This window comes from Miniopterus natalensis, chromosome 17 (assembly GCF_054644295.1).
Source record: "Miniopterus natalensis isolate mMinNat1 chromosome 17, mMinNat1.hap1, whole genome shotgun sequence".
Taxonomy (NCBI): Eukaryota; Metazoa; Chordata; class Mammalia; order Chiroptera; family Miniopteridae; genus Miniopterus; species Miniopterus natalensis.
The window spans coordinates 16,871,008-16,883,606 of record NC_142097.1 but is presented as its reverse complement, the minus strand read 5'-3'; the positions used below and the strand labels follow the sequence as shown (position 1 = coordinate 16,883,606).

General features: G+C 40.4%; 1 protein-coding gene across 1 annotated transcript; it reads right to left on the bottom strand.

Annotated features, from left to right (window-relative positions):
* Positions 1-1,606: 1,606 nt before the first annotated feature.
* RSKR (ribosomal protein S6 kinase related) lies at positions 1,607-12,222 on the bottom strand. The gene is made up of 12 exons (XM_016201933.2): positions 12,166-12,222; positions 11,524-11,769; positions 11,343-11,426; positions 11,141-11,209; positions 8,575-8,644; positions 8,234-8,338; positions 8,022-8,062; positions 7,760-7,787; positions 7,565-7,654; positions 7,385-7,473; positions 7,150-7,260; positions 1,607-6,692 (listed from the first exon to the last, which is right to left on the bottom strand). Exons 1-12 carry the CDS (start codon positions 12,220-12,222, stop codon positions 6,471-6,473), a joined length of 1,212 nt encoding a protein of 403 aa, XP_016057419.1. The 3' UTR covers positions 1,607-6,470.
* Positions 12,223-12,599: the final 377 nt, after the last annotated feature.

The following is a 12,599-nucleotide window of genomic DNA, read 5'->3' as shown; positions in this document are numbered from 1 at the left end:
TGTGTTGTCCAGTACCAGAGCCACTAGCCACTAGCTACTGAACACTTCAAATGTTGCTGGCTCAAATTAAGATGTGTTATAGGTGTAAAATACAAACTATTTCGAAGACTTTGTATTAAAAGAAAAAGTAAAATATCTTACTTTTAAAATATTGATTATATGTTGAAATATTTTAGCTATATTGGGTTGAATAAAACAGATTAAAATTAATTTCACCTGTTTCTTTTTACCTTTTTAGTGTAGCTACTAGCAAATTTAAAATTACTTATGAGGCTTACATTTCTGTTGGACGTCACTTATCTAGAAACATAATGGTCCCAGACTGCAGGCTCTAGAAATAACAGTTGCTTGAATGGAAAACTGGGAAAAAGACAACCTAAGACACAAACTTAAGCCTGGGATTGCCCAAGATTCAGCAGAAGGAATCCCAAGGTATATGTACTTTTGGTCAAAAAGATTCAACAAAACAAGTGTGGGAAGTGACAGAAAAACCAGGATGTAAAACTTTTAAGTGCTAGTAGTAAAAGCTTGTATATTATAGAAATATGTGAATTGGAATGCTTAGTCCTTGTTGCAGTTGGTATGTCAGATGCCAGGTGAATAGCCAAAGGGATATGGTGTTTCCAGCAGCAAATTAGGAGAGGTATGGAGGGATAGATGTGAGAGGGAAAATACCATTGTAAATAGGTAACATAAACAGAATTAGTTTGTTGGTGTATAATAATTTTTTTAAATTTGTTTTTTAAATTAAAAAAAACAATAGATGCTTGTTACAGCAAGTAAAACAATAAAATGCAAAGATGTATTAAAAACAAAGCTTTCCCGCCTGAGGTAACCAGTGTCTACACCTTTATAAACATTTATGCACACACATGTGTGCTTTTTGTATTTGTTTATATACACATATTTTTTACCCCCAAAATTAACTGATGTGCAGACTGGGGTCTCTGGGATTGAGGGCTAGTACATTTCTATTTTTTCTGTTTTCTTTCCACTTGCATCTCTCTTCCATATTCTCTTTTTCATGTTTTCTCTCTCTCACATACAAACACAAGGATGGGGAAGAAGGCATTGAGTCTTTACAAAAATGGGACCATTTCTTACACTTCTGCATTTTTTCCCCTCAATGTCTTGTATAGAGCCTCTAAGTCAAGTGATATAGATTTAATTGACTTGTCACTTCATATTCCTTGCCCTTAAAAAAATAGGTTCTTTTCTAATTTTTAAGAGCTCTGTGTTATAGACATTAACTGTCATCACATTGTGAGTATTTTTTTAAGATCTATTTTTTTGTTCATCGACTATATTAATGCTATCTTTAGCCATACAAAGATCAAACTTATATGGTCAAGATGTTTATCTTTCCTTTAAGAGCATCTGGATTTCTTGAATGATTCATTCATCAGATTTTTATGTAATATTTTTTCTTTTTATAGTACTTTCATTTTCTTCAAAAAAAAAAAAGTTTTTATTGATTTTTAGAGGGCGAGGGAGAGGATAGAGAGATAGAAACATCAATCAACTGCTTCTTGCACACCCCCTACTGGAGATTGAGCCCACAATCTGGGCATGTGCCCTGACTAGGAATCGAATCAATGACCTCTTGGTTCATGGATCAACACTTAACCACTGAGCCACATGGGCTGGGGCAGTGTTTTCATTTTCTGTCTTGGTTTACATATCTCCTCCAGTCCTTGATTGTAGGTCTAGTCTCCCAAATGTTCTTCTAAGATTCTTAATGTTTTGATATTCACATTTAATGCCTTAATGGATTTGAATTAAGTTTTATTTGTGATATAAAGTAGGGGTCCAATTATTTAAAAACAACTGTAGTTTTTTAATTTTAGGATTAGAAATTACTTATTTTGTAAAAATCCAATTTCCATAACCCAAATCATCAACTCAGAAATATCCACCAGGCAGTTTTTCTGAGTGAACCCCTGGATGAAACTGGAATTTTAAGCCTTACTACTGTGTATAACAGAGTACTGAACAAAGGAGGCAATGTGACATTCTGTAAACCAACAAAACTCAGAGGCCAATGAAATCTGAAATAATATGTTCTCAGAATATTAGCAAAACCAACCTATAGGGAAGAGGTAGTATGTGTTTTTGTTTTTTGTTTTTTTAAATCATTCTTGATTAATCTATTAGAACTCTTCATAGGGGTTGAACTAGTTTGCTAGGGCTGCCATAACAAAGTATCATAGACTGGGTGGCTTAAATAACAGAAATTTATTTTCTCACAATTCCAGAGGCTACAAGTCTGAGATCAAGGTGTCAGCAAGTTTCTTCTGAAGCCTCTCTCATTGGCTTGTAGATGACTGTCTTCCTGTATCTTCGCATGGTCTTCCCTCTGTGTGTGGCTGTGTCCTAATTTCCTGTTCTTTATAAGGACACCAATCATATTGGATTAGGGTCCACCATATGGCCTCATTTTAACTTAATTACATCTTTAAAGACCTTATCTCCAAATAGTCATATTCTGAAGTACTGGGGATTAGGACTTCAATATGTGGGTTGAGGGGAGACATAATACAGCACATTACATCCCTGGCAGGTGTCACTCAGTGGTTAAGGCGTCAGCCCATGCACCAAAGGGTTGCAGGTTCCATTCCTGGTCAAAGGCACACTACCTAGGTTGCAGGTTCAATCCCCAGCAATCAATCGATGTCTCTCTCATATCAATGTTTCTCTCTCCCCCACCCCTTCTTCTTTCCCTTCCACTCTCTCAAAAAAGCAATGGAAAAAATATCCTCAGGAAAGGATTTTAAAAATTACAGCACATTACAGAGGTTAATAAACCTAAGTAACCAAGGAATTGAAATTGCCAGTTTTTTAAATCAATGAACAAGTAAACAAATGAACAATTCAATATACGATAAAGTAACTTAGATTAGAGGTGAGAAACAGTAAGTGGAACTACAAAGATACTCTCCTAGAAAAAGAATATAAGGGTTGGTTTTGAGACTAATCTTAAATTCTTAATGAAGCCCTAGCCAGTTTGGCTTAGTGGTTAGAGCCTCAGCCCTTGGACTGAAGGGTCCCAGGTTCACTTCCAGCCAAGGGCACGTACCTCGGTTGCAGGTTCAATCCCTAGTGCTGGTCAGGGCTGGTTAGGGTGGTGTGGGAGGCAACCAACCCATGTGTCTCTCTCACATTGATATTTCTCTCTCCCATTCTCTCTGAAAAGCAATGGAAGCAATGGGAAAAATATTCTTGGGTGAGAATTAAAAAAAAATTTTTTTATATGAACATGATTTTATTTCATTAAATTTTATTTCAATCTTTTTTTAAAAAGATTTGAAAGATTTTTACATTGAAGACTACTTAAAGAAGTAACAAGTAACCAAGACGCCCAAGCCAGGAAGATGTTGGTTGGAGCATTGTCCTGTACACCAAAATGGTTGTGAGTTCAATTCCTAGTCAGGGCACATACCTAGGTTGCGGGTTCCATCCCTGGTTGGGGTGTGTACAGGAGGCAACTGATTGATCTCTCTCTCTCTCTTTCCCTTCTTCTCTCTCTAAAGTCAGTAAAACATATCTTCGGGTGAGGATTAAAAAAAGAAGTAACCAAGGAATTGAAATTGCCAGTTTTTTAAATCAATGAACAAGTAAACAAATGAACAATTCAATATACAATAAAGTAACTTAGATTAGAGGTGAGAAACAGTAAGTGGAACTACAAAGATACTCTCCTAGAAAAAGAATATAAGGGTTGGTTTTGAGACTAATCTTAAATTCTTAAAAAAACACAGAAGGGACCCCTGGCCGGCTGGCTCAATTGGTTGGAGTGTTGTCCCACACACCAAAAAGGCTGCAGGTTCGATATCTGGTCAGAGTACATACCTAAGTTTTGGGCTTGATCCCCAGTTGGGGCATGTAAGGTAGACAACCGATCGATGTTTCTCTCTCTCCCTTCCTCTCTCTAAAAATCTAAAAAATAAACATATCCTCAGGTGAGAATTAAAAAAAGAAAAAGGGAGTACAGAGTAAAATATCCGTATTTATAGGTGTATCTGATTTCTTCTAGGTAGTAAAAAATCAAAGCATAAGGTTAAATTTAAAAGATCATTTCAGGTTGTATATTTTAAAAAATTTAAATGAATTTAATGTAAACTTTTAAAAAGATATATACATTGGTCAGTGATTCTGAATGGTAGTAGAGGGTGACGGAAAAGAATGCCTTCCAGGAGTGAACATATCAGAACTAGGGTGTGGGGGGCAGTGCTTTCTTCAAATTCTAGTGTCTGAAACTATGATTTTCTGTCACCCCCTCCACTGTACCCTGAAAATCACTGTTGTAGTGTACCACTGATTGAAGAGTATGTTAATATCCTCATTTGGTAAAAAATTATTCAAACTACACTTATATGATCATGGTCTCTAAGCAATCTAATATGACCTAGGAAAGGGACCCTAGTGATATCATATTAACCATGTCCTAAAGACCTTAACCCAGTATGCTGCTGTGACCAGAGAAGATATATAATGTTGGGTGACCTGAACATTAATTAACAGTGGGCCGGACACATAGTATCATAAAATCATCTGCATCTGCCCTTTGAAAAAGCATCACAGAAATCTGAAACCCATCCCACACAATTAAGAACCAGTGGCTAGCCTGGCCAGAGTAGCTCAGTTGGTTGGTTGAGCACTGTCCTGTGCACTGAAAGATTGCCAGTTCAGTCAATGTTTGTCACATCGATGTTTCTCTCCCCCCCATCCTTCCTCCCTCTAAGCATGTCCTCAAGTGAGGATTAAAAAAAAAGAAGAGCCAGTGACTATAACCCATTCATTTTATACATAGGAAACTAAAATCCAGAGAGATTAAAATGACTGTGTAAAGACACTGAAACAGTTATTGGTGGATCCAGGCACCAGGCCTAAATTCCAATACTCTTAACTACTAGTTTAGAAATCATTCCCATTTCTAGTATTCAGGGTTTTTATCCAATGGTCACTACAACTTGAATGTGAAAAAATCTTTAAAAAAGTGTCTAAAGAGAAACAAATGAGATAAAAAAGATTAAAGATACATTCTTTTATTTATTTACATCCCAACCTCATTCCCAAAAGGCTTACAAAGATGCAGATAATATAGTAAGATAAAAATAAAACATAGGAAAATAAAGGTAGAAAATACAGGAAACCAAGAACGTGTCTAGCATACAAAATACATAACACGAGGTCCTAAACACTTGCTGGATGGAGATGGGCCAAAAATTGGCTCTAAGTAGTCTAGCATCAATATGAAGGGAAAAATACAGTCAGTTGAATATTTAGTGTCTTTAATGTAAAACCAAACAGCAACTCAGGAAAAGCACAACTGGGTTCAGAGAAACTTTTCTCCTATGCATCTTTAAAAAGAACATTATGAATTGTAATCATAAATACCCTTTACAGTACCTACGGCAATTAAGTTTCATAGGGATTTGATACAGATTGCCAAAGTGCAATCCAGAAAAAGCAATTCTAAAGAGCCCAATAAAATGCTAGCTATGTACAGGGAAAATCTGGCTTAATCCAGGGATAGAATTAAAATACACAGAATACTTTCCAGACTCTTTGATCTGGAAAAAGAGATCAGATATAACTGAAGAATAATAAAAATGAAGCTTTTGAGAAGTTAAAGAAAAATGAAGTCATAAAGGCCAGAAATGTATACAAATTTAAGGTCCAGATGATTTTCCTTACTAAGGGAAAAGGTTCTTAAATTTTAAGGTTGATGTCATGCCTCTTAATCCCTTGGTTTGCCCATCAGAAACTGAATCCTGGGATGTGTAAGGCAGTAATCAGTTTAAGAATCCTATGTCTTTCAAAGGGGCTTTGTTTTGGAAAAAATTTGGATAGCTATTTCAGTTACCCTAAGGACATTTAACCCACCCATGTTTCAGTTTCTATTTATTCTCTTCCTCACTTTAGGCTATTATGATTCACTTTTTAAATTTTTTAAAATTAAATTTATTACAGACTGGCTTTGAGCCCCTAGAATCATGCTTTAGGTGCTTATCTAGGAACTGTAATGGCAGCTTTTGAGACCTCTGAAAAATATCCATACTGCTTCTGACAAGCCTGTTAAACACATAAATAGCACCTTATGAATCCATGAAGTGTTATTGCTCAAAAAAGGAAACATGTTGCAGAAACAAGGAGGGGTAAAAGTGAAATAAGCTCTGGCTAAAAGCTTTAGGGTATGAGCACTGGAGAAATGAAGCAGAGGAAAAGATCAACACTCTGATCTGAAATGTTGAATTGAGAGATGGGTTGTATTAGGGGAAGGGCTGAGGCCAATTGTGGCTGCCAGTAGCAGAATGCCCAAGATTTAAACTCTGGTACAATGCGTAGAAGAACAGAATCTTAAGAGGCTACAAACTGAAAACAAGCTAGATCATCAAGGTGGTCATACTGAGTTGGCAGTGGAGGAGATCCTCAGGTTCCCAGAGGGCCCGAATCTATAGTAGAGGGGCTCAGGCAAGGCCGGGGTAGACCAGGTAGGACTCCAGGTTACAGTCAAAATCCTTGAACAGCAATGACTCTGATGAACTACGCTGGCCAGCTTGTGTCTCCAAGACAAAGTTCACTGGTTGCTTCTGTAGGAGCTCTGGGTCAAAGGCCACACCCCGAAAGAAAGGGTGGACCTGGAAGTGATGCAAATGACGTAGCCGCTGGAGGGGATTCTGGCATAAGAGCTGAAGGGAAATAGCAACAAGGAATAGACACTGGGATAGGAAAAGGGCTGTTAACAGAGAAGCTGGAAAGGGAAAAAGAAGTTCATGGAGCTGTGGAGGGCAGAAAAAAGAACCCTAAAGAGAAAAGGATTTGTAAAAGAGGGAGATGAGCTAATTTGGGGGCAAAGGCAGGAATAAAGGAGCTATATTGGTAAGAAAGCAGCACTGGCCCACTCTCTCAGAAATAACCTGTCTGTCATGGATGGGGAGGATATTTGGAGGACTGGGAAGTCAGGAATGAAATTTGAAATGCTGGTTAGAGGGCAAGTAGTGACATAGTACTTGATCAAGTTGGAGACTCCCAGCTCCAAAAAACAAATTAATCAGAGGAATGGGGAAATACCACTTCAATGATAGGGAAAGGAGAGAGTGAATGGTTTGTTTGGTAGTCAAAAAGGAAAGTAGTGTTCACCCTTACCTCATGGAGCAGAAGTGAGAGCCCCTGGTTAAGAGAAGCTGGGATCTCAGAGTCATAGTGAGTCACACTTGCCAACATGGCCACATGATCTCTCTCTGCAGCCACTGGGAACTGAGTTGAGGGGGGGAGGGTGTCATTTCTTAGAAGGAAGAAGGCAAGGTTTCCTAAGATCTTCCTTCTTCCCACCACAGGGCAAAACACTCTTTTCTGCCCAGCATCACTACCATTCTCTCACCTTTCCAGTTGCCAGAGAGAAAAGTAAGACACCCAGGGACCACCAGTCAGCAGCATGGTTGTAAGGCCCTCCACTCAGGACCTCTGGGGCTACAGATTTGATTTGAAAGATACTGTCATTGACATCTATTGGCTATCCTCCTGCCCAATGCTTACCCACCAGCTTTAGCCTTTTTCTTACCCATGTATTGAAGAGTGCCACAAATAGTATAGGCTCGAGCTCCCTGGGACAGGTGGCGGGACAGACCAAAGTCTGTCAGTTTCAGGTGACCTATAAAAGATAATGCAACAGCACCACCCTGTTCCATCCCTCATCAGCCATGGCTCATTCCCAAACTGAAGTACCTCTCATTCTGGGGCTAGGAAAAGGATTTACCTCGTTTATCCAGAAGGATATTCTCCATCTGAAAAATCACAGGTGAGAAGTTATTATTCACCCTCTTCCTTTCAACTCTCTTTCATCATGTATACCCCCCAGCTGAAGATGCCCTACTCAACATTCAGGGTCCTTGTCCAAATCCTTAGCACCCATGAGAGTCCTAAGGTCAGCTGTTCTCAGCTCCCCCATGCCTTCTTGGACCTGTGGAACTTCTTACTAAGCCCCCTCCTCAGACAAAGAAAAAAGTGCTTAACTCTACCTTCACATCTCGATGGATGATGCCCAAGTCATGGAGATAGCCTGTGGATGATAGCGAGCATGGGATGTGCTGAAGCTCTCCTGTCCTTTCCAATTTCCCTGGTAGCCCCACCCCATCCCTATTCCTGGTTCTTTGACCTCCAGAGTTAATTCTTTTTGCCCCCACTCCATTAATTCTTCCCTCATTTTCATTACCACTCCTGTTTCACTTACACAGCACCAGGACCAGCTCAGCAGCAAAGAGGCGGATGGGAGCCTCAGCAAAGCAGCCAACAGCGGACCACAGGGAGTAGAGATCTGTGCTACAGTAGCTGCACACTGCAAAGCACCAGAAGTCTAGGCAATATTTGGGGGCTACTGTGCCTGGGCTCAAGGCATTAAAGGCCTTCTGCCCAAACTGATGCCACATGCTGTTTGTTCCCTCTCCCTTTGGGAGAGAGAAGTGCTGTGAGAAAGGGAACAGAGCAAAGGCAGAACAAGCCAAAGGGATGGGTACTCTCAGGGATGGGGAGTACGGTAGAAGGACCTTGGGAATGAGGGGACCAGTCACTCACTAATGAAGAGATGCCGTTTTCCCTGCCAGCTGTCTCCCAAACCATGTACAAAAGGATGATTGATCTGCCGCTAGGGACAAGAAAACAGGAAATTAGGGAAGAACAATATAACAGGATCATGGCAGCCAAGGAGTCAGAATATACCTACTTGTGCAGAAAGGGAGCTGCTGCCCCACCTCTCAGTTTAGGTGAACTAAATTGGGACTGTCTGCCTGGTAATCTGAGAACCAGCATAATACTAAGGAACATACTAGGACAGGACATGCTGGAGAGGATTCCCTGGCATCACAGGCTCAGGTGACACCCAAGATAAAGTTGAACTTGCTGTAAGCAGTAGCTGGAGGAAGCTGCTGCCGCTGCCCTGCCCTGCCCCCAGCACAAGAAGGTAGAGGGGAGGTGGGGGGAGTGAAGGGAAGGTGGGGAGGAGAAGGATTTTATTGTGCATTTTACTGTAGAGTCAATAGAAGTTGGGGATAAAATTAACTCTGTTAGCAAATCTTGGTGACAACACAAATGCTTCTTCAAAAGAAACTAGTACCTCTAAAGGGGGGAGTCCCATGGGGTGTCTCTCAGAAACCCATGACAGCAGCAACACGGTAGAGAAGGTGGCATCTGAGCTCCCCCAGATGTGCCAGGTACAGAGGGCAACCAGTGTATCTGCCTCTGTAAGGGAATCCTTCCCTTTTGTTGTAAAAGCTGAATTTCATCTAAAACCTTTAAAGTATCTGTTCGTTCAAGCTGCTTGCTTACATAAGTGCCACTGGATTGCTGAACTGTCACCTAACATTTGGAGTTTGACAAATGTTCTTGCAGCTAGTGCTTTAAACTCATAATCTTCATACTTTTTAAAGTTCATTTAGCTGTTTTTGTCTAACAGACTTATTTGTGTATTTTATCACCAGACCATAGTGGCAGATATTTTGGTTTTAAGTACTTATATACTAATGGCTCAGTGTTGAATGATTTGATATTTCAGTTCTGTATGTGCCTAACAGATTAAATTTATGTTTGCATGTGCTCATATAGTTTTTTAAACATTTCAAACCATATCATAATAGAAAATCATTGTCATAAAATGTTTTGCAAGATATATTTCACGTAAAATTGTAAGTTAATCAGTAATTCATATTTTAAGCTTCTTAAAATTAAAATTATACTCAAAATAAGTTATATCACACCAAGAGTGTCATTATGCTTTTCTTTTTGCAGTTTTTAAAATTCTTTTTGCACTTTTTAAAAGTGAAAAAATTTTTTTATTATAGGAGCTATATGTATTTTTTTAAAAACAAATTAGAAAATTTCAATGAGCAAAACAAGAAAATAAGCACTGGTAATTCCACTAAAAATCAAGAATTATAGTTAATTATCTTGATGGAAATCCTGAAAGATTTTTTTCTACATATTATAAAAATTTCAGCGTGGCTGGGCGTGGCTCAGCGATTGAGCATCGACCTAGAATCCAGGAGATCAGGGTTCGATTCCTGGTCAGGGCACATGCCTAGGTTGTGGGCTAAGCAGCTGATCAATGACTCTCTCATCATTGATGTTTCTATCTCTCTCTCTCCCCCTCCTTTCCTCTCTCTGAAATCAATAAAGATATGTTTAAAAAATTTTTTTTCACATAATTTTTTCTTTCTCTAGTCCCTTTCCTTTATTTTAGTCATTCTGGTAGGAATGTAGAGATATCTTATTCTGGTTTGGACTTGCAGTTCCCTAGTGACTAAGGTTGAGTACCTTTTCATGTGTGTGTGTATATGTATGCACACATATATACATATATATAGGTAACTTGGATAGCGTCTTTTGTGAAGTCCCTGTGAGTTCCTTTGTTCATTTTCTATTAAATGATCTTTTTTTAAATTTGTGGTTGTTCCATGGGTGAGAGTAAATCCAGTCCCTCTGCTCCATCTTGACTGGAAGCATTAGTTCCTACATTTATTTTTTTTTAATGTTAACCCAACCTCATATTCCTAGAATAAATACAACTTGGTTGTGATGTATTTTCATTCTTACATATTGTTGCATAGTTTATTAATATTTTGTTTATAATTTTTTTATCTACTTTCATGAGTGAGATTGGCTTAGTGTTCCTTCTCTGATAATGTCCATGCCAGGCTTTAGTGTCAAGATTATACTGGCCTCGCCTGGCTGGGTGTGGCTCAGTGGTTGAGCGTCGACCTGGGATCCAGGCGATCAGGGTTCGATTCCCGATCAGGGCACATGCCCAGGTTGCGGGCTCGATCAATGACTCTCTCATCATTGATGTTTCTATCTCTCTCTCTTCCTATCCTTTCCTCTCTCTGAAATCAATAAAGATATATTAAAAAAAAAAAAAAAAAAAAAAGATTATACTGGCCTCATAAAATGAGTTGGAACAAGTTCCCAACCACAAACCAAAAAAAAGGACCTAGACTAACTCTGCTGGTAGCTACTTTTCCCAGGATCTACTTGGCTGAAGCAGAGGGAGGGGCAGAGCTAGGAAAAGCTGGACAGTTGGACAAGAAAGGTGCTTTCTCCACCTGTAGTTTAGTTCTTCCTAGGATCCTTTCCAGGGCTCTATGCATACCTGGATGCTAACCTCCTCTTTGCACTGCCTCAGGATGTCCTTCTGGAGGACCTTGACCTTGGGCACCACCTATAAAAGGACAGGAATGATGACTCATAAAAGGGAATAGTGCTATTGAATTGTTTATTCCTCCCAACCTTTCTGGAACCAAAACTGGAGGCAGGGACTAGAAAATAAAATGGAAGAGTACCTAGGTCCCTACCTTCACTGCAAACACTGATTTCCGGCCACAGTCTAGTACCTTGAAGACAATTCCAAAGGAGCCTTTAGCCACAAGGCCTAAAATCTGTACAGAAAAATGGAGAACAGAGCAATTGAAACTCTGGTCATTTCTAGATTTCTCCCCAAGACTGAGACCCCGTTCAGTGATTCCATTGACCTACCTTTAGCTGCTGATGCCCCCTAGGGGGCCTAATGGGAAACTCCGGCAGAAAGAGGTTGATGAACTGAGGCACTGGCCACTCAGACAGAGGCTTCTCTACTAGCAGTGGAGCTGGCTCCAGGGGCTCCTGGTGCTGGCACTGATGCCCTGGTAGTCCCCACCGTTCTTCCAGGCCTGACCTGGTGGTCCCCACACCTGACCAGAGGCTCTTCCAGCCTTGGACCCAGGGACCCTGGATGTTGCCACCCTGATGAGAACCAAGGGAGCCACTCTAAACCTTCTGCCCCTGAGGTATTACAGGTTCTGCCCATCTCAGCAGGCACTCCCTCTAATCTCAACCCTAGAGATGTATCTTTGAGACCAGGCAAAATTGCCACCACTATTCTTGCTTTGGGTCAAGGAAGACTTAGATTTCCTTAACATAATTCAAATACTCTAGGAAAGCAGTATTTGGACATTTTCCCCATGAAGCATCAAAGATTCAGCTATACCTCCCAGTATGGGGCTCGGACATTTTCACAGTATAGCCTCCCCACCCCCACAGTGGGTATCACTAACATACTCCTCACCAGTCACTTCCCAGGCCTCAAGCTCAGGTCTCCTTCACCTCCCCTAATCAGGCTGCCAGAGGCCCATAGCCTACCTTATGAGGAGCAACCACCCGGGCATGTTGCCCCTGCCGACAATTCATTGTTCCCATTCCCAGCCTCTGACTCTTCTCTCCTTTCATTAAATCTGCTGTCCCCGTTACATAAGCAGTGCCTCCCCGATGCTGCATTATACATGAGCCCCGCCTCTTACTTGCTGATCATGACTAGAGATGCAAGTGGTACAGCCAAACCTCACCCTTATCCCCAAATCCTATCACCCCTGGTTAAGAATAGGTTTATAACCAAAACTAAAATGTGCAGAGACCTATCAGCATAGGGCCAGTGTCACACCAGAGCCTGGAAATATCTGTGATGCAGTTTCAGGCAGGAGGGAAGAGGCAGCCCTCATTAGAGTGGCAGCTAGAGGATTTGTCTTAGGTTGATGGGGAGGGAAGAATACAGACAGTTGAACCCATGCACTCAACAC